The sequence below is a fragment of the Xyrauchen texanus genome, chromosome 10 (assembly GCF_025860055.1).
Source record: "Xyrauchen texanus isolate HMW12.3.18 chromosome 10, RBS_HiC_50CHRs, whole genome shotgun sequence".
In the NCBI taxonomy this organism is placed as follows: domain Eukaryota; kingdom Metazoa; phylum Chordata; class Actinopteri; order Cypriniformes; family Catostomidae; genus Xyrauchen; species Xyrauchen texanus.
The window spans coordinates 15,418,110-15,439,507 of NC_068285.1; the positions used below are offsets into that span (position 1 = coordinate 15,418,110).

The 21,398-nt window shown below is 38.1% G+C and overlaps 1 protein-coding gene across 1 annotated transcript in view; it reads left to right on the plus strand.

The window, feature by feature from the left end:
- The window catches only part of LOC127650984 (ephrin-A3-like), a 146,216-nt gene extending 126,596 nt beyond the window's left edge, over positions 1-19,620 (plus strand). Inside the window, exons 2-5 of the mRNA XM_052136672.1 lie at positions 3,932-4,233; positions 10,170-10,235; positions 11,262-11,333; positions 18,229-19,620. Of these exons, the coding sequence (XP_051992632.1) occupies positions 3,932-4,233; positions 10,170-10,235; positions 11,262-11,333; positions 18,229-18,347 (559 nt within the window). The 3' untranslated portion in view covers positions 18,348-19,620. The remainder of the gene's footprint in view (positions 1-3,931; positions 4,234-10,169; positions 10,236-11,261; positions 11,334-18,228) is intronic.
- The last annotated feature ends 1,778 nt before the right edge of the window (positions 19,621-21,398 follow it).

A 21,398-nucleotide genomic window follows, 5' to 3' on the forward strand; every position in this document is an offset into this window, starting at 1 on the left:
CCTTCAATCAGCTGCTACACTAAAACAAGTGTTTACATTGCCAGTTATGAGTACTTTTGGAAGGAAATAACCGTCCGTTCTGAACATTTTTAAAAGCACGTACAGCACTATATACATATACTGTACTCTTACATGGAACTTCTTCAGTGTGTTTGATATCACAGTGAACTGACACAGATCAGAAGCACACACACACACCTGAAGCTCAGTTAATACAGGTACTAAACTAAAATAAATACAAATGTTGTTGTCTCGTTTGTGCTTAAAGTATAATAAGGAGAAATGGCACAGGGACTCTTTCGCACTTTCTGTCTTTGTGACCAGGTGTCTCGCCTGTCCAATTGTGGTCGGATCACCGAAAATGCATATTGATACTAGGTGTAAACAGGGCCTAATTCAGTCCGCACACACACACACACAAACAAACCCACACGTTAACATCATCTTCAAGAAGGTGTCATTTACACCCACTGTGTCAGTCTCTACGTAGTTTTCTCATCCTTTGTTTTCTGCTCTCTCATTTCATCTCTCCACACTCTTTCATCTTCTCCCTTCATCTCTTTCCCCTTCTCTCCTTGGCTGTTCCTTCTCCGTGTCCCTAAATATAGCTGCTTTGAAGCATCCATCCCCAAAACACACTGCATGACAAAAATTGTTCATTCAGTCTGTTTGTGTATATTTGCGACAGCTATCGAGAGAGAGAGAGAGAGAGAGAGAGAGAGAGAGAGAAAGCAAGCCCTAATCAAGGATGTGATTGCCATCTGTTGTCTAATGATAAAAGGCTAAGAAAGGCACTGATTAAAAAAGAGAAAAAATTTAGAAAAAAAGGTAAAAATAGCAGATACAGCTAGAAAAGATATTTAGGAATAAGAAACTCTAGTCAAACATCCTAAGGGAATGTGTTTAGGATTCCTATTTTAATTTTTAGCATAATCTGGAACCAATCTTAAAGGATCTTAATACTGTAGGATCAAATAAGAATCCGCTAAAGCTTTGTTCAGACAGGCAGAAAAGAGTCTGATATTGTTGGAACATCTGACTCAAATCCGGTTAGTTTTGTAGTATGAACAACGAAACACCACATTAAATCCAATGTTTACCATCCTGAACCAAACCACATCCATGTTTTGAAATTAATGAGTCTAAATCTGAATGGTTGTTTCCAAATTAAAGTAGTTTTTCGTAATTTATATTGTAAAAGTAATGTCATTCACATTGTGTATGATGTTACTGATGCTAACAACATTACTTTCGCAACAGATATTGACTATACTGTCTGAAGAAATTGATATGATTTCGCCACTTACAAAACGACAGTGTGGACAGATCAGATTTGACAACCAAATCATATTTGTACGCAGTGGAAATAAAGCCTAAGAATGAACATGATGCAACAGGATAAAATGCAATTCCTCCAGGATGTTTAAAGTCCTATTAATATTCTGTTATCTTTATGAGAACTAGATTTTGGAATGTCTTAATTCTGGATATCTGCTTGAAATCAAAGGGATCCTTCACAATTGGTTTTAAACTATGAATGAAATTCCAATTGGAATCCTGTACACATTCCTTTTGGAAATGTTGACTATGCAACAAAGTAATTAGAGCTAAAAACAGCACTTGACTGTGTAATGCATATTATGGAAAGTAGAAAAATACAGCAGTGCATGTACATTAGTAGTAAGTAGAAAGTGTGCAAGAAAGAAAAGGAGGTGAAGAGAGACAGAAATCGAGGAAAACCGGGTTAACGGTGGATGTGTGGAGAGGATTGGAGGAGTGGGCAACATTTCTGATCCTCGTTTTGTAATTGAATAATAATCTCCTATGGGACCTGACCTAGAAGCACGCAAGTATGTGTATTAGCACATTATTTTCATGCAAGACAAGGAGATCCGAATAAGAAGGGCCAGCGTGAAATGAAACACTGCTCCCTGTTGTTTGATGAGTGCATTACACAGATTAAGAATGCTAAATGATCCATTTTAATGTGCCGTGACAAAGCATCGAAATGTAACTGCTTCTCCGTTCAAGCAGGACTTATAGATTTTGTAAATGTCAATGAGATCCATTATGCTCTTTCTCTTTTCTCTATCACTCTCTTCACTTTTTCTCTCTGTCATTTACACAGACTGGCCACCATAAATGTCAATGACTCTTTCTGAGTTCATTATGGCATTCTATTATTCTACTATATTATTATACCAAATATAGATATGGCAGAAGTAGTAAGCGTAGTATGGGTAGTATGCCATACCAAACTCAGCCCATGTTTGGAATAGCATACAGGGACGGATTTAGTGATTTTGGGGCTTTAAGCAAAATACAAGCCCTCATCACGCCCTCTTCAATTGCACACATTTACCTTGATTTTCCCTGAGCTTGCAGCTTACAGCCTGATCTGAGGGGGATGTGGGGTTGCTTGCATTGACAGCGCTGAAAGTAACAACAATTAATCATATCGGTGTTATAAAATTTCAGCATATGTTATTTAGCTTGAATACACGGCTCTCTGGAATACTCAATTCTGATTGGTCAATGGCGCCATCTAGTGGTTTGATAATTCTCGGTAACAGCCGCACTTCCACATATCAGACCGCACATCCAGGTATTGCAAGCCATCTTTCCTGCCTCTAGGGATCACTGTGCAACCTCTACAAGCTAATAAAATGATTTAAACTCAAAATAAGTTTCATGTATTTATTTATTTTTCAATTAGTCTTGTCATAAGATGCATAATGAGCAGTCAGATATTCGTTAATGATAAAATAAACACCAACAGAACTCAGAGGTGGATTTTACATTTACATTTATGCATTTGGCAGACGCTTTTATCCAAAGTGACTTACAGTGCACTTATTACAGGGACAATCCCCCCAGAGCAACCTGGAGTTAAGTGTCTTGCTCAAGGACACAATGGTGGTGACTGTGGGGATCGAACCAGTGACCTTCTGATTACCTGATTACCAGTTATGTGCTTTAGACCACTACACCACCACCACTCCATTTTAGCTGTTCAGCGATTTATTTCTTCTGAAATAATTACATACTTTCAACTCAAGTCAATATTTTATGTCCATGTATTTACTTATTTAGTGAGAAGTGTGTAATAAGCGGGATAATGTACATTCAGCCGGTTGCTATCGCAAAAATAAACCTCTTCAATGTGATACAAGTCCTGATCACACAGTCGGGCATTATTTTGCCATAAAATGTTTTGATTTTACAGTACATTATCCCTTAATTAATAATAATGATAAATAGTATTTGTATTTTTAAGGGGCCCTTAGCTTTTGGGCGCCCTAGGCAGTTGCCTATCTTTGCCTAGTGCTAAGTTCGCCCCTGACAGCATGCAAACATACTACTCTTACTACTGCTACAGTGTAAACTGAAGTATATATACGGTGTACAGTATGCACATTTTGTGTCATGTTAAGCATACAATACAGAACAGTGCTTTTAATACTGTATCCTACAAAGAACTGAGCTTGACTTCACCTTTAATTTTCAGTGAAATAATTAAACCGGAAGTAATTTTTGTTGTGGTTTTCAGCATCTGAAATGACTCTTTGACTCTTTGATCAAACATACAGTAAGACATTTCTACACAACACTGGGTAAAAAATTCTAAATGAACGGTTTTATTTCTGAGATGATAACTGGACAGCCTTCGTTGAATTTAATATGCAACGTGATAAGGTCATGTGATGGTAATGTAGCATGCTACTGTTTGAAACATTCATCGTGGAATAATGCTTATTGTTTTACTTACTATTTATTTAAATAGTAGGCAGTATACAGTCTATCCTGCACAGTATTCATTAAATAGTAAGCTAGTATTTCATTGCGAACATAACTAAAGTACTTTAGATTGTTGCCACTTAAATCACAAAAATAATGTAATCTTTTTTCCTTTCTGTTTCTCTCTTTCCAGTTTGCGGAGAGAAGGCTACACCGTACAGGTCAGCGTTAACGACTACCTTGACATCTACTGTCCACATTATAACCAGAGCCAACGGGGGGCGCTGGAGCGTGTCGTGGCTGAGCAATACATTCTCTACATGGTCAGTTACCGAGGCTACCGCACCTGCGACCCACAGATGGGCTTCAAACGCTGGGAGTGTAACCGACCACACGCCCCCCACGCGCCAATAAAATTCTCAGAGAAATTCCAGCGTTACAGCGCTTTCTCGCTAGGCTACGAATTCAATGTGGGTCACGAGTACTATTATATATGTAAGTATTTGATATTGGCAAAGTTTTTTTGATATAGTCAAATCATCATTATTACATTTGTTTTATTGCATTGCTTTTGTATGTTACAGTTAGTTATTGTTACTATTCACAAGTTTCTATTTACAGTGCTTCAAACTCAAACAACATACACATAAACATGTTAACAGTTACAATGGGAAAAAACTAACGTACAATTGTTTATTTCACAAAGAAATTGGATTTCTGTCAGCATGGTTTTGGTTTGTTTTAACAAACTGAGGGAAGAGTGGAAATAGTTTTCTGTGCAACAGGTGCCGTCAATAGTTCTTAAAGATGAAGTATGTCATTTCTGCGACATTAGCCCCACCGAATGAAATTGTGAAAATAAACAATGGTTGTGTCTCGTTTCGAAGGCTGTGCGCTAGGTAGGACATGTCCTTTGAAGGCTGCAATATACCGAGACTTAAAACAAGTCTCTTTTAAACGAGACGGCCTTCGTAGGACAAACAGAAACGGAACATAACACGGTTGCTATGACAGAACGCCACTCTGTGCTCACAAGTGCGAGCGCTTTGAGTGAGAAGGGAACAAAGTCCCTTGGAAGGGAATATATGAGGTCAAATATAGGAGTTATAATGATATAAAGAGATAAGAAAGGTGTACAGTTAGTCTAATACTTTATTTTAATTATATAATTATATCATTATACATATTATAAACTTTGCACCCTTCTACTGAGGTACTTCAACTTGGGAATTAACATTACTTGTGTTTAATCATCATATTATCAGGCAAATTGGCCTAATTTTTTTAACCAAAGTATTGTGGGTTGTGAGTGCCCGGATACACCTCATGCATCCTCCGAATTCCTGTGAAAGAAGGTCATATTCGAAGGCTGCATTCGAAGTGTCCTACTTGCTTTTCTGAAACGAGACAGCCTAGATCGCATATGCAACCTCCGTAGGACGCAGCCTTCCAAACGAGACACAACCATTGTCTTCAAACACATTTCGAAGACACCATCTGTTTTTCATTGGTTTAACTAAAAGATAGTCCCACCCCAAAGTCATGCATTAGTTGAGCCAATGTTGCTGTGTCGGGCTGGTCGGGATTTTCAGGCAAACAGAGAAATGTTTGCCTGAAAATCCCGACCAGAGCCACACTTATTGCTATTTTATGCATTTGTTTATACACGGTTGAGCCATACGTGCTTGTTCAAAAAATGCACACTACGCGCTGTATTTTCGCGACCACGCTAGGCGCAGTACGACGTGGAATGAACGTGCACCTATGTCTTATTCTATTTTCGTGAGAGCACTAATTCTTGAAAAATGCAAGTGGCTGCCTGTGGTTGTATGCACGCAAACTATCTATGTCTTTTATGTTAATGAAGTGGCAATGTGCATTTTATTATTTTCCTGAGACATAGTTAATTGCGTTAAGACATTAGAGAAGCACGTCCAGTTGCAGTTTAGGGATTTCACCAGCGGATTAAATAAAAGAGCTATTAATCACTTTTTAAACCATGATTTGTGTGTCAGTAGATCAATAAAACAACAACAATTTTAATAGGCTAAAAATAATAAAAAATAATCAATCTATGGCACTCGAATGAGCTGATGACACGCAAAGACGCCACTCATGTGTATAAAAAAACTAGACCTAGACAGTCCGCGCATACTATGCTGATGACCAAATTTGCATCATGCACACTGTATGTAGAACTATTTTCATGCGGAAAACAGAGGTGTGCTTGAAGTATGCTAGAATGGGAAAAAGTACTGTCTGGAATATTCCTGTAATTAGTTTTTTTTTTTTGCCAGTTTGCTGTAGGCATACGTTACCTAGACTCTCCAGACAGAAGAGGTTATTACCGGTGCACATACTGGTGAGCAGATGGAGGTTTAGTGCTTTTTTCAAGGGTGCGTTGTTAGCAGAAGTTGTTCCTTGGCAGGATGTTCCCTTTCATAGTGTGGAAACTGAGCCAATCATGGCCCTTCCTTTGGATTCAATAGTTGTTTGAGATCCTGTTGAGAGAATATAAAGTAGGAGCGAGAACTTTCTGCATGGGCACCAATGTGAGCAGGGTTACAGTTAAGCAAATACAGATGTAGTTAACACAAGGAAAAACTTGTGAAGAGAATTTGTGGTTTATAAAGGGTTTTGTTGTTATGAAATGGTAGTTTTAAGGTTAGCTGTAAATTTTATCACAGTTGGGCTTCATGTTTCCAAATCACTTGTGTTGAAGAATAAGAGACACCCCTAAAGGCACAAATGCATCTCTCAAAGCAATCCTTTTGCTCTCAAATATGCCTTGTAGGTGAAATCGTGACAGCTTTGCCAGACAAAGGAGCTTGTTATCAGGATACAGACATTACAGAGGGCCACTGGTCCTCAATCTTCCTGGCATTTGGGTCAATCACTACCAATTAGAGAGCACCCTTCTTAATTGAAAATGCCTTTATATTTAATGCAGGCTATAAAATGTGTTAATAGAGCATTGCTAATGATAATTTTCTGATGCATGTCTCGCCTAATCTGTCTTATTCATTTTGCTTTATTAGTGCAATCTGTAATGGCTACATCTGGCAGGCTATTAGTGATTATACAACAACAAATAGCCTTGAGAAATGATATCACTCTCAAATATTTCTATGAAAATGTTGCCTGAAGAGGGCTCAACATTAACGCTTGTCCGGGACAAGTGGAATTTTGAACGGGCAAGTTAAAGAGAACTTGCCTGACTGGACAAGTAGCCTGATTAAAACCTCAATAACGAATATTAGCTCAATAGCGTGTGATTGCGGGGCTTGAGCACAATTTTAATCATTCCCGCATGTTTCACTTTCAAAATGCGAGGAATTCCCTCTTTCGCATCACCCTCTCTCCCTCTTGCCTTCACTCGTGCAGCTTTCAGCAGCTTGTGAGCGCGTGCAGTGGGTAAGCGCATATAAACTTGTATAAATCTGTTAATTGGGCAAGTGAGTTGTGCTGCAACTAACGATTATTTTGATAATCGATTAATCTACCGATTATTCGACTATTATTGCAACGATTAATCATTAGCTCTTAACCGATTATTCAGCTTGTGCCCTGGCTTAAAAGGTTGTATTAAACATGCTTACTAACAATAGAGGAAAAAAATCATCTTTTAAAAATACCTCTAAATGACATTCACTGAATTAAAGGGGGGAAAATACTTTTTAATTCAGTAAAGAAATTCACTGTAAAAATCATATTGTTATCAAGTGTTTTTGTCTTGTTTTCCATTTAAAATTGTCTAAAAATCCTTAAAACAAGATCAATTTCATTGAGAAGCAACATATAAGATATTTAGGCTTGCTTTAAGAGGATGTATTTTAAATATAATTGTATTTTGTATATACGTCAATTGTGAATGCAGTAAATACACAATATACTTCAATTCAAGATCAATTCTCTATCTTACATGCTGCTTCTCAGGTGAATGCATCTTTTTTTAAAGGATTTTTAGATATTTTTAAATATTTGTATTTTTAATATTATATTGAACATTCTCAGATAAAAAAAAAAAAATTCTTCTGCAGTATAGCTGCTAAAAAAATCGTTTAAAACAAGTTTTACGTATTTAAACGTATAATGTTGCAGTGTATAATGGGGCAAAGACTTCCCTCTCTCACCTTACTGTTCCAATCCATCTTTAACTCACAAAAACACAAACTCTCTCGTATTAATAAAGCTGCGTATTGTCCATTTTCTTCATGATAAGAAATGCACAGTGACATATATTATGATTCAATAAGTCGCGAGCCAATACGTTATAATCTAGCTTTAGCAAGTGCGGGCTCGAGGGACGAGCGTCCCCGTGACAAAGTGTGTATCAGCCGGATGCAGTTTCAATCTCTCCCCCTTAGATCCGGCACATTCGCGCAACTCATAGAAGATGTGCTGACCTCACAGAGAAATGCCAGAGTTGGAGTTTGAAGTTAATTATATTACCTGCTTCCGTATTATTGGAACTTTAATAAAGCTATAACGCATTAAAACTGCATTTAAGATGTAACACTGGGGTGTTTCCTTTAAAGTGCTCCTACTCCACTTATTCCTCAACAAGAGTGCTACTGTATTTACTTATTTAGTATTTTTGCATAATTCCCTTGTACTTTGTGATGTACATCACCTGAAGCTGTTTGGAAAGTTTAGAGTGCATCTGGACTGTGATCTTCTCCTCAGTCAGGCGCGAGCTGCAGTGCTGCTCTCACACGTCATCATTAGAGCTTATTGTGATCTCATGTTACGTTAAATGAGATCAAACGACTATTCGACCATGAAAATATTTGATGACAATTTTTTTGTTGTCGATAATGTCGATTAATCGTTTCAGCCCTAACCACATCTCTGTAAGCGAACGATGCGATACAACTATTGCTCCTGTTTATAATCAACAGTGTTCATCGCAAGTGTGCAATGTTGTAGAGATCTAATTTTGTCTCCTCACATCGTGGCGCTACCTCATAGCTAATAAAGGCAGAAATTGCAAAAACACTTTGTGTAATAAAACCATCTGTAGAGTGAAGAGAAATGCATAAAACAGACTTATGCACCGTTACATCTCTCATTATTTTCTCTGCCATGTGAATCAGTCAATTTGAATAAGTATATAACGATATACATTATAATATATATGAAAACTATAATATTAATAAACTGCACAAAATGAAACATTATCTATCTTTAAAATACATATCTGTTTTGAATATACATCATAGCTGATTTAGTGAACATTAATATTTTCAATTCATTTTGTCTTTGTATTAAACTGCCGTTTTTAACGTAACTGTTGAGAATTGACTCTCAAAGAGATTATTTAACCAAAGGTGAAAATTTGGTAACCCTTTACAAAAGGTTATATTTGATAATGTTAGTTAACTACATGAGTTAACATGAACTAACAATAAACACCACTTTTATATAATTTATTATCTTTGTTAATGATAATTCCAACATACAGTATGAGTATATTAATACATTTTCCAACATTAAAATAAAATGTTGTATATGTTAGCATTAGATCATGCACTATTAACTAACAATGAACAATTGTATTTTCTTTAGTAACTAACATGAACTAAGATTGATAAATGCTGTAAAATATTGTTCATTTTTAGCTCATGATAGCTAATGCATTATCAAATATTAATGAATGGAACCTTATTGTAAAGGGTTAATAAAAATGAAGGTAACCTTAATTGTTCTAAACCTGATGACTTTCTATTCTGTGGAACTCAAAAGTAGATGTTAGGGAGAAAGTTAGATTCTGTGTCAATTCACTTGTATTGTATGGAAAAAAGAAGATGCATTGACTTTTTTACTCGGACAAGTGATTGACCAATTTAATTGTCCAAAGGACAAACACATGACAATATCACATGCTTAATATCGAGCCCTGCTGTAGGTTTTGCAACCTAAGTATAGAAAGCTTTTTCTATGCCTTAGCTCATGGGAGATCAAGGTTTTATCAATTACAGACCATATGTTTAGTTTATGGAGTGGATTGATTTATATATTTACCATATCTTTTTTTGGATCAGCATTATTTATTTAGTGCTTCAAAAGGAGCCTTAGATATCTTAAAGGGCCCATATCATGGAAAACTTTTCCTTGATTTTCAAAAGATGCACTCTTCAGATATACCCTTTCTTTCTTAGTGCAAATCACCATGCCAAGGTTGTAACTTATTTAACATATGAACAGGTTAGTCAGTCATAACAGAGATAATTTGCATATTGAAGTCTTAAAGGTGCAGCTGCAGCCCACAAAATGTTAAGGGTTAGTGACAGTTGTAGAATTGTATGGTAGTAATGCTATTCTGCACTTACATTAGCCATACTGTAGATTTAGAGAAGGGTGGCAGTACACCTCACTGTCCAGAAGGAGGCAGTAGGTTAATGTTTGTACTCTCATGTGTTATTGTGCAGCCACACCAATCCATCACCATGGACACAGCTGTTTAAGACTGCGGGTATTTGTCTGCTGTTCTACAGGTGAGCATCTTCATATAGTTTCACAACCACACACACATAAAAACATGCAAACCACAATAAGAGGTCATGATTGTTTTTTATTGAGATGTGAACATGTTTGAATGTGTATCTGGAAACTGTTTTTAAAAGTTAATGAGCTAACATGTTCTGTGGCCACTGATCAGAGCCATGTGTCGAGAGGTCATGTCATCCTCTTCCCTCTTTCTGTTTATTCCTCTTTTCACTCTCTCGCTCCCTTTATTTGCCATTAAAACTCTTGTGAACACAACTTTAGCCCTCTCCCAGCATGAATCACTAATAATTCCCAGTTATACAGTATGTGAGCTTGTTGTTGTGGCTTTGTGCTGGCATGCCTCATTATCTCAAAGATTTGTAACCAGTGAAATGAATATCTAACTAAACAGGCAATAAATATGTATATATATAAGGAACAGTAATACTTTAATTTTGTGAAATTTGAAACAATATTCTTGCAGTGAAAACACTTATGTCACACTTAAAATGTCATTAGATAACAAAACCTGGAACTAAGTGGCAATTATTTTTTTGTTTCAAAAGATAGGACAAGCACACTATTCTAAATTAATTTCCAAAATAAGTTTGTTCAATTATAAAACAAGAGTGTTACATTTGTTGAATTATAAAACTATACACTGTTATACAATTTACTGTTATATACCAATATATACTGTTTAAGATTATGTAAAAATAGCATTTGGATCCTTTTTTTGTTATCATATTTAGTGAAACATGTCCATAGTTAATGTGATGGCCACCTGTGTGAACTTGAGGCACTTCATACATACACTATTAATACATCCATTTGGGACCTGTTGGATAAAAAAACTATTGTAAAAATGGCTCAGAAATCTGAAGTTAGTTCTGAGAAAATATCTAGCATTATTTGATTAAAGATACTTTTTAATTTTAAATTGTATTATTTAATGCAATGAAATTCAAACTTTTTAGGGGTGGCTTAAATGACACTGTATATTATGTACTTAAGTTGTGTTTTGTTTGCTACAGTCTCTAATGCAGATGATGACTCAAACCCAAGCCCTCCTGACTACACTGTCAGACCAAAACTGCATGACATTGGTGAGTGAATAATTGCCATTATAAACTTATACTCAACTTTGCAAGACATTTACAAGTCTTACCGTGTTAAACTGTTTTGCTTGATTTGTATGCTTTCACACTTCCCTATGGTTATTTCCTATTTAAATCTGGATAATCAGCATCTGAGATGTTCTCTTGAAGAAAGGATGACCATTAAGCCAGCTAGAGTGCCATAGTTGGGTTTCTGAAATAAAAATGACTTGTGTTCCCCGTCTGTCACTCACTCGACGTTGTGCCGATGAAGTGGCACTAGGGGTCACTCTTGGCAGCCAGAGACACCTCTGATCTTTGATAAAAGGCCAATGGGAATTGATGAGTGGTATTTGCATGCCACTCCCCATAACATACAGGTATAAAGGAGCTGGCGTGCAAACTGCTCATTCAGATTTTCTTTTCGGAGCCGAGCAGTCGGTATTAATTGAGCTGAATCTTCTCCCCCCTCTGCACTGGTGCACTGCAGAGATCATCCCTGGGCGCTTCAGCAAAACAACTAAAAGAGTATATTCTAAAAGAATATAAATCCTAAAAGAGTATATTCTAAAAGAGTATAAATCCTAAAAGAGTATATTCTAAAAGAGTATATTCTAAAAGAGCGGCACGCACATAAACGTCTTTTTATAGACACGTCTTTTTAAAAATGCCTTTTCGTTTGTGTCTCTTGCCTTCTGACGGCCACGATCTCGGTCTTTCGTGTCTGGACGCTGACACCTGGTGCGGGCACCCGAAGCTCCTGTCTAGCACCTGTAGGTTTACGTCGTCCCTGCGCTACAAAAAAAGATTTTCTAGACAAGTATTTTTGTCTTGTTTTCCTGTCAAATTATCTAAACTTTCTTAAAACATGATTTATTTACTTGTCAAGCAAAATGGGATAAGATATTAAGTCTTGTTTTAAGATAAATTAAGTTTATTTTGCTTACCCCATTGGCAGATTTTTTTTTCTAAAGTTCTAAAGTCTAAAGTTCACTAAATTTAGTCAGATTTATCTTAAAACAAGACTTAATATCTTATCCCATTTTGCTTGACAAGTAAATAAATCATGTTTTAAGAAAGTTTAGATAATTTGACAGGAAAAGAAGACAAAAATACTTGTCAAGAAAATCATTTTTTGCAGTGTGACGGCCAAAGCTTACGGTACCGCTGGACAAGCTGCCTCTGCCCTGCACACCATGGCTCTCCTGTACGTCCACCAAGCCAAGGTGCTAAAAGAACTGCACGAGGGTAGTTCCGGCCCAGGATTGATGCAGGAACTGCACTCGGCAACCAACCTTGGTCACAGCACGGTCTCCACCTTTTGTGCTTGGAAATCGCTACCCTCCTACGGAAGGGTGCGATAGAGCCTGCCCCTCCGGCCGAGATGAAGAAAGGGTTTTTCATTGTACCGAAGAAAGGCAGTGTGTTGTTGCCAATCTTGAACCTGTGACTACTGAACCAGGCCTTACAAAGACTCCCGTTCAAGATGCTGACGCAAAAACGCATTCTAGCGAGCGTCCGACATCAAGATTGGTTCAATACGGTAGACCTGAATGACGCATACTTCTATGTCTCAGCTCCACTTCGACACAGACCTTTCCTGCTGTTTGCATTCGAGGGTCGGGCGTACCAGTACAAGGTCCTCCTTTTCGGCCTGTCCCTGTTCCCTTGCATCTTCACTAAGGTCAAAGAGGCAGCCCTTGCCCCATTAAGGGAAGTGGGCATTCGTATCCTCATCTATCTCGATGTCTGGCTAATCCTAGCTCACTCTTGGGATGTGTTGTGTGCACACAGGGACCTGGTGCCCAGCTAGGGCTTCGGGTCAACGGGAAAAGAGCAAGCTCCTCCCGGTTCAGAGCATCTCTTTTCTCGGCTTGGAGTTGGACTCAGTCTCGGTGACGGCGCGCCTCACAAACGAGCGTGCACAGTCTGTGCTGACCTGTTCGAAGGTGTTCAGACAGAAGACAGCGGTTCCACTGAAACTGTTTCAAACTGGGCATATCGCGTCCTCAGCGGTGGCCACACCGCTCGGGTCAATGCATATGAGACTGCTTCAGCACTGGCTCCAGACTCGAGTCCCAAGATGGGCATGGTGCCGCAGGACACATCGCGTGACCATGCTGGTCTGTCGCCACTTTTTCAGCCCTTGGACCAACCTCACATTTCTACTGGCAGGTGTTCCCCTAGAGCAGGTTCTGGCCATTGATCCAGTGCAAGCATGTGTTGGTTCACAAAGACAACACGGCAATGGTGGCATATATCAACCTTCAAAGCGGTTTACTCTCCCGTTGTATGTCACAACTCTCCCACCGTCTCCTCCTCTGGAGTCAGCAGCACCTCAAGTAGCTGTGAGCCACTCATATCCTGCGCGACCTCAACACTGCAGCGGACACGCTGCCATGACAGATTACAGTGAGACTCCATCCTCAAGGGGTCCAGCTGATTTTGAGTCAATTCGGGCAGGCAAAGGTAGACCTGTTCGCTTCCCCAGAATCCTCCCACTGCCTGCTTTGGTATGCCCTGACTGAGGCACCCCTCGGTATAGATGCGCTGACACAGAGCTGGCCCTCTGGACTACGCAAATATGCATTTCCCTCAGTGAGCCTACTTGCACAGACCCTGTGCAAGGTCAGGGAGGATGAGGAGCAGGTCGTCCTAGTAGCACCCAGTTCAGCTAGTTATGGCGTTTTGTATAGGGACCCCTAGTGTCACTTCATCGACTCAAATAGGGAACGTTCTGGTTACTTCCGTAACCTCCGTTCCCTGATGGAGAGAACTAGATGTTGTGTCCCTCCTGCCACAACGCTGGACTACCCACTGAAATGGCCGGGACCTTCTCTCTCGGCTCCTCAGCACAAAACCTGAATGAGGGGTTCGCACGCCAGCTCTTTTATACCTGTATGTTCGGGGGAGTTGCATGCAAATACCACTCGCCAATTCCCATTGACCTTTTATCAAAGATCAGAAGTGTCTGGGCTCCCAAGAGTGACCCCAAGTGTCACTTCATTGACACAATTCCCTCCATCAGGGAATGGCGGTCCAAAGTAACCAGGACTTTCTCCACTGACAAACAGATTTTTAACAATCCATTTAAAACCTTTAAATGGTGAGGTATTGTAAGCTCAAAGGTTGTTAATCGATTTGTTAATGATTTGATTGCATCATTTGCAGCACTTCATGGGATTCATTGTAGTTCATTCCCTTATTAAAGTCATTAAGTACACAGTTGTGTTTCTTTGTCGTTTAATCTGAATTTAAAATCAAAGTTTGCAATGTTGTAGTCTCCCTTGGAGCTGATTAGTTTGGTTCATGGCTTAAGAACACTTTTTTTAAAGATTTTTCTAAAACCCAATTTAATAAATGAATGGGGGGGCTGGGTAGCTCAGCGAGTATTGACGCTGACTACCACCCCTGGAGTTGTGAGTTCGAATCCAGGGCATGCTGAATAACTCAAGCCAGATCTCCTAAGCAACCAAAATGGCCCGGTTGCTAAGGAGGGTAGAGTCACGTTGGGTTAACCTCCTCTTGGTCGCTAAAATATATGGTTCTTGCTCTCGTTGGGGCACATGGTGAGTTGTGCGTGGATGCCACGGAGAATAGCATGGGCCTCCACACGTGCTACGTCTCCGCGGTAACACGCTCAACAAGCCATGTGATAAGATGCATAGATTGACAGTCTCAGACGTGGAGGCATCTGACACTCGTCCTCAGCCACCCGGATTGAGGCAAGTCTCTACGCTACCACGTGGACTTAGAGCACATTGGGAATTGAGCATTCCATATTTTGGAGGAAAGGGAACAAAATAAGAAAGACAAAATATGAAGAAAATAAGAATACTAAAAAAAAAAGGAATGGGAAAAATACTTCTGAAACCAAGACGGCTGAAAAAGTTAATGGCCACTGTTGCACTCTAAGCTCTCAATGTGACCAAAGAACAAAGATTAATTATCTCTATTTTTTGCTTTCATTCATACAAATACTTTTATTTATAAATGTTATTTAGATGCATCTAAAATGCCCAAACATACAACAAATACACAAAGTCACATCAGTACCACAGATTAGTTCATCTGGGCACACAGCATTCTGGGAACTGGATTCACAGCTTGGCTCAATAGCATATACCCTTTCTACTAAAAAGCTGGCATTTCATACTGCCCTAGGCATTCAAAAGCACTCTAGCATTAGGACATCTATATGTGTGTACTGTATATGGTATGTGTGTTTATGCACTGAGCATTAATATGGAAACTGGTTCATGTGTCCATTTATGTCTCATGGATATTGCATGACAAAATGACCCTTTATTTGTCCCCAACCTCCTACATCTAAAGCAGCAACTGCTGGGGTGCAAGTCTGTTCTGATCACAGACAACAGGTAAAAAAAACTATGCTATATATAAATAATAAAATGCAATATCACAATTTAATCATGCATAGTTAGGATAGCTAAATAAATAGACTTTCCTAGTTTTAAAGGGAGGATTTCAAAGGGATTACATTTTTTTGTTGTTGTTGTTGTCAAAGGCTGAGCGCCCAATCAAACTCTACAAAATTTCTCTCTCACTTGGTAGAAGCATGCCAAATTACAGAGAATAAACATGTTCTGTGCTGACCACAATTACAATTTGTGCATGAAACTATTGGCTGCTACATGCATGAAACCATTGAATCAATTTTCCTATTCAGCCAATGTGATTTAATAATTATATTAACAATATATTTAAATATAAATATTTTTGTTCATTAATATTAGCTTATTATATGTGATTTTCATTAATTTAAAAATGAATATTTCATTCATTTAATATTAGTATATTTATCATATTAAATATTTAAATATAGTAAATATAATGTATTTTATAATCTGGATATAATCTAGATATTACACACACACACACACACACACACACACACACATATATATATTATGCCATTGGGTGGCTCATGGTAAACATTGTTTGATATTAAAGACATTTAATTTTTATTTTGTAAGCTTAACAATTTTTTGAACACTTGATGTCCAATGTAAAATCTGATTCCTGAAGAAAACCCAGTTGAGAGAACCACTACCCTAAAGCGTAGTCAACTCCATGTTAACATGACCTAACATTCAAAAAGACACATTGCTGACTGGCCAACCACCCCTTTATACGAAGCGGAAAAAATCATACAAATGCACAGTGCAGCGTTCTTGGTGCTTGGTGCTTTTTTATTTGCTATCAGAAATACCATAATTTATGCTGACACTGCACTATAACAGCTATTCCACTCAAGAGTGTGCATAACACACATTATATAGTGGGTTTCATGGATTATCCTCCATCAAAAGGATTTGATAAAATAGTGTTATGAATGTCAAAAAAAAAAAAAAAAAGATAGCAATGCATAATCACTACTCTTTTAAATGCAGCCTCAAGCCAGGTCTGAGGGCAAGAGGTTCTGTGCTAATATCAACATTCAGTCTGTTTATTTGACAGATACTGTACTGTGGAAAGAGATGAAATTATTGGGGATAGAGACAGGGGAATAGGATCAGGGCATGTTGCAAAAAAAAGTCATGTGAGTTTGGAATGATATTATGGTAGTAAATGTTGACAAAATTAAAATGTTTGGGTGAACTATCTATTTAAGGGTTAGGGGTAGGGATAAAGTTAGTATTATGTTAACAGGAATATTGTTCCAGGCCAAACAATTGATGCTGATCAAGGAATGCATTCTACTTAGCAAATTAACCGAGCATGGAAGATCTGAGCAGAACCAGTCCATTTTTACCTGCCTAAGTCAACAATAACACATTCTGGACAGTTCTACAATGTGCTGATTTGTCCATTGGGATGTGTACTTATGTTCTGAACATCCATTATGAACATGCAATGTGGCTACTGCAGATTTTAAATGCTGCGCATTCTCTCTCTGGCTTTTTTGTTTCTGGTCACTACTCTTCAAAGTCTTATGTATACATTTTATAGATAAGATTTCTTTCTCACTCTCTCTCTCTCTCTCTCTCTCCCTCCCTCTCTCCTATCTGTCCCTGTCTTTTTCTGATTATTTTCATCATCAGTAACCTTTGCAGAATTTTATATTGAGTTTTGGGGCCAGTAATAATATGGAGAATGAATGGATGTGTTTTATCTTCTTATATTTCAAAAAGGCTGTTGGGGAAACCGAGGAACCTTTACAGTTGTCAAAGGTGATAGCATTACTCAAAGAGAAAAAGAGGAGTCATTATTTTCCCTGATCTCTTTTGTTATTTTCTAGTATTTAGTAGGTGGATCTTCAAGAATTGGATGTCTTTGTAGGCTTTTTTTCTCTCTTAGTTTTTGCTGGATTAGCAGTTACCGAAGATGCACCAGACACATTGAGATGCAGGTTTGATTCCTGCATCATGATCCAAACGTGTTGCCTCTCTCTTTCTGCCCAGTAATTTCTTGCCAATAGTTAGTGAAAGTGAAGCTGGTCCACCGACATGGTCTTTCTGGTGAAGCGGTTTTAGGAAGTAAGAGATAAGTGCTAACTCTTAAGAACTGTTTAGTTCAGGAGTGTGGTGTGGACACCAGTACACCAGCATAACAAATGTCTGATGTCACTTTTCAAAAGGGTAAGATAAAATAAAATTATTTGTATGGCTAGTAACCTGTTTTCTTTCTTTCTTTCTTTCTTTCTTTCTTTCTTGCCTTCCCTTCCTTTTTATTTCCTTTCTCCCTTTTCTCCCTTTTTTCTTTCTTACCTACCTTTCTTCCTTTTTTATGTCCTTTACCCTTCTTCTTCTTCTCCTGTCATTGTTTTTGTCTTCCTACCTATTTCCTCTTTCTCTCTTGCTCTTTCTCTTTTTTCTTTGTTTTTCTTGCTTTCTTTCCATTGTTTCCTTCCTTTGTTCCTGTCTCACTGTCTATCTCTCAGATGAGTTTAACCCCGAGATCCCCAAACTGGAGAAGAGCGTGAGTGGCAGCAGTCCATCTGGAGACCGACTGTTAATCACTGTGGCGACGCTCCTCCTCGCTGCTCTCCTCGTGTCCTAGCAACCGTCTCCCTCACTTACATTTCTGCGCCAGCAGGTCCAACGCTCCAAAACGATCGCCTTCCATTCAATTTGTGCGGGAGAATATTCAATCAGAACAGATTAACCAGTAGTTGAGCCCTAACACAGGAGCTAATTGTAGACCTACCACACCCAATCAGTGGCCTTTGTCTCCACAATTTTGATACACACTAAAATGGAACTGAGGAAAAAGGACAACATGCTTGTCAAAGCATTGATTTCAGAATTTGCCTTTGTGATGGTATGTCTGCACTAACTCCTCAAAAATACTGGAGGAAAACAAGGTCAGCAAGACAGTGAGGTCTCCCTACCTCCAGCTACACCCTCTCTTGTGTTAAAGAACCCATCCAGACCGGGACAGCTTTTGTGGTGGATACTCTGAGATCGATATGAACCAAAATGGATTTGACAACCATTGCAAAGTGCTCAGTCCTCATCGTATGGATCTTGGTGAAGTGACTCAAAGATTGGTGGAGGCGTCTGATCCTGTCTTATGTTGCACCCTATACCTTTGTGACTGCAACGGGTGTCAGTCATTGATAGTGTTGCAGAGAGATATCACAAACATCCCTCAAAGATCAATAAAACTAATTTGTCAGTCACTAAGTTCAGGTGTTACACTTATAAATCGATCACAGAAAGGCACAGCTGCTACTTCTGCTAGTTGTTGGGCTGATGTTGTGTCTGTAAGCTGTATTAATAACACAGTTTACATGTAGTTTCCTAGTTCCATTCCTGAACTTGGAAACTAGAGGCACATTATTGTATAAGCCAGACCATCACTTTTGTACGGTATATATTGGATGGTCAAAATAGTTTGGTCTTCATTACAGTGTCTCACACAAGCTTGTGTGTTACAACCTAATAAAGGGAATTAAGACAGGCCGAATTATAAGTGTAGATTATATTACGTTATTTTGTTTCTTGTATTATGTGTGTTATCACGGAAAGGTACCGTTCAGTGATTGGTCTGTGGCTAAAGGAGGCATAGTGGAATTTTTTGTAAGAGGGGTAGAGTGGCAAACTGCAGTTCACTGTTTTATATTAAGGAATTGCAGTGCAGAATTAGTTTTTACTGTACCTCAAATATTTAACAACTGCTCTTTGAGTAAGTAACTTTATATACTTAATTTATTGAGTTATTTATTGATCATTTGATCATTTTTGAAACTTTGTGAGTTTTCGTCTGCTTTCTTTAGGGATCTTCCTTCGTCTTTGCAAATGCCAAATTATTTTGTTTGTTTTATGTTTGTATCTGTTCATGTGCCAGCAAATTGAGTCGCTTCAATTCATAATTACACTCTAGGGAAAAGGACATTCCTTAAGCATTTCATACATTGCCAACAACGCTGTTAGTTGAATTAAGTACATCATCTCCATAAGGAGAGTCAATATTGGACTATGTGAAGATGTTGTAGTTTATATTGGTGGGTGGGTCTAGGAGGGGTAGTAGGGTGTGGTTCTTGTGGTTGGGTGTGGCTTCAATGCAGTAATGGAATAAAGCATTCCTCGTACTTCTGCATAGTCCCCCATGCAGACAATGTCAAGAGTGAATGTGCTTGTATGTGTGTCTCATGAGTGTGCACTTTACGGGGGATTGTATGAATGTGTGTGGATGTATTTTGGCATTTTCATATTCATTTAGATACACATTTGTTGGTTTTGAATATTCAAGCTTGCGTGAGAGTTTTGGGTGGCGAGGATGTGGAGGGCGATGACGAAAGCATTTAATGTACCAGTCGTGTTTACCTTAGAATGACTACAAACATGTAAACGAATCATGAATGACAATTATCAGAATGAAACTTAATAAACCATTGTTATTTTAAGCATCGTTTTGGTCTTATTGTCTGACGTTTGCCTTATTGTTGTTTGTATTTGTTTACGTTCAGCAGAATTTCGACACCCGAATGTTTTGTGTGAATAACGTCCTGCACTATAAAGAGAGCTATTCATGCTTAATTTAGAATAATCATGTTGTTTGTGCTTTTGCTTCTTGTTATGGTTGAGTACTGTTTTCAGACACTCCTTTTCCTTATGGTATGCTGACTGTCAATTTAAAATCGTCAAAGAGCTACAACCTGTTCCTGGGTTAAATTACAACATTTATGTCATACAAAGTTTAATAGTGGTGCTTCAAACTTGTTTTTTTTTTTTTACTTTACTCAATAAGTTAAGAACCAAACAATGCCTCTAGTTTTGGGTAATGCATTTACATTAACATTTACATTTATTCATTTGGCAGACGCTTTTATCCAAAGCGACTTACAAAAGAGGAAAACATAAGCGAATCATCTTAGGGAGACAGTGGTACAAAAACTGCCATATTACAAAGTTTCACTATCATCAGAATAGTATACAAAGCAGATTTAAGTGCAACAAGAATTTTGTTTTATTATTATTATAATTTTTTAAGTGACTGGTTAAGTGCTCTTGGAAAAGATGTGTTTTAGCAGTTTTTTGAAGACAGAGAGTGAGTCAGTTTCACGGATGGAGTTGGGAAGGTCATTCCACCAACGTGGTATGATTTTAGGTATGCTGGAGCAGACCCAGTGACTGTTTTGTATGCCAGCATCAAAGCCTTGAATTTAACATGTGCATCAACCAGCAGCCAGCGAAGAGAGAGACAAAGAGTGGCGTAACAGTTACAAATAACATGAGTTATGTGAACACTAAATGCATGCAAACTATGTCAGGGGAACAAACAATTGTCAAAAGTCTAAAAAGTTTCTAGTGTAAAAAAGAAACAACTAAAAGGTAACAGTGGTTCATTAACAGTGAACAATGAACCACTTTTACACCACTTAATACTCTTGGTTAATTTTAATTTCATACATACATTTTTTTATTAAAAATAGAAAGTATATGCTGAACGTTAGTTAATGTATTATGACCTAACAATGACAATTGTGTTTTAATAAAATGTACAAGATTAATTAATGCTAATAATACCCAATGCATTTACTAACTGAATTATAGAATGTTATAGAAACTCATGCTAAAAACTGTAACCTTATTGTAATGTGTACAT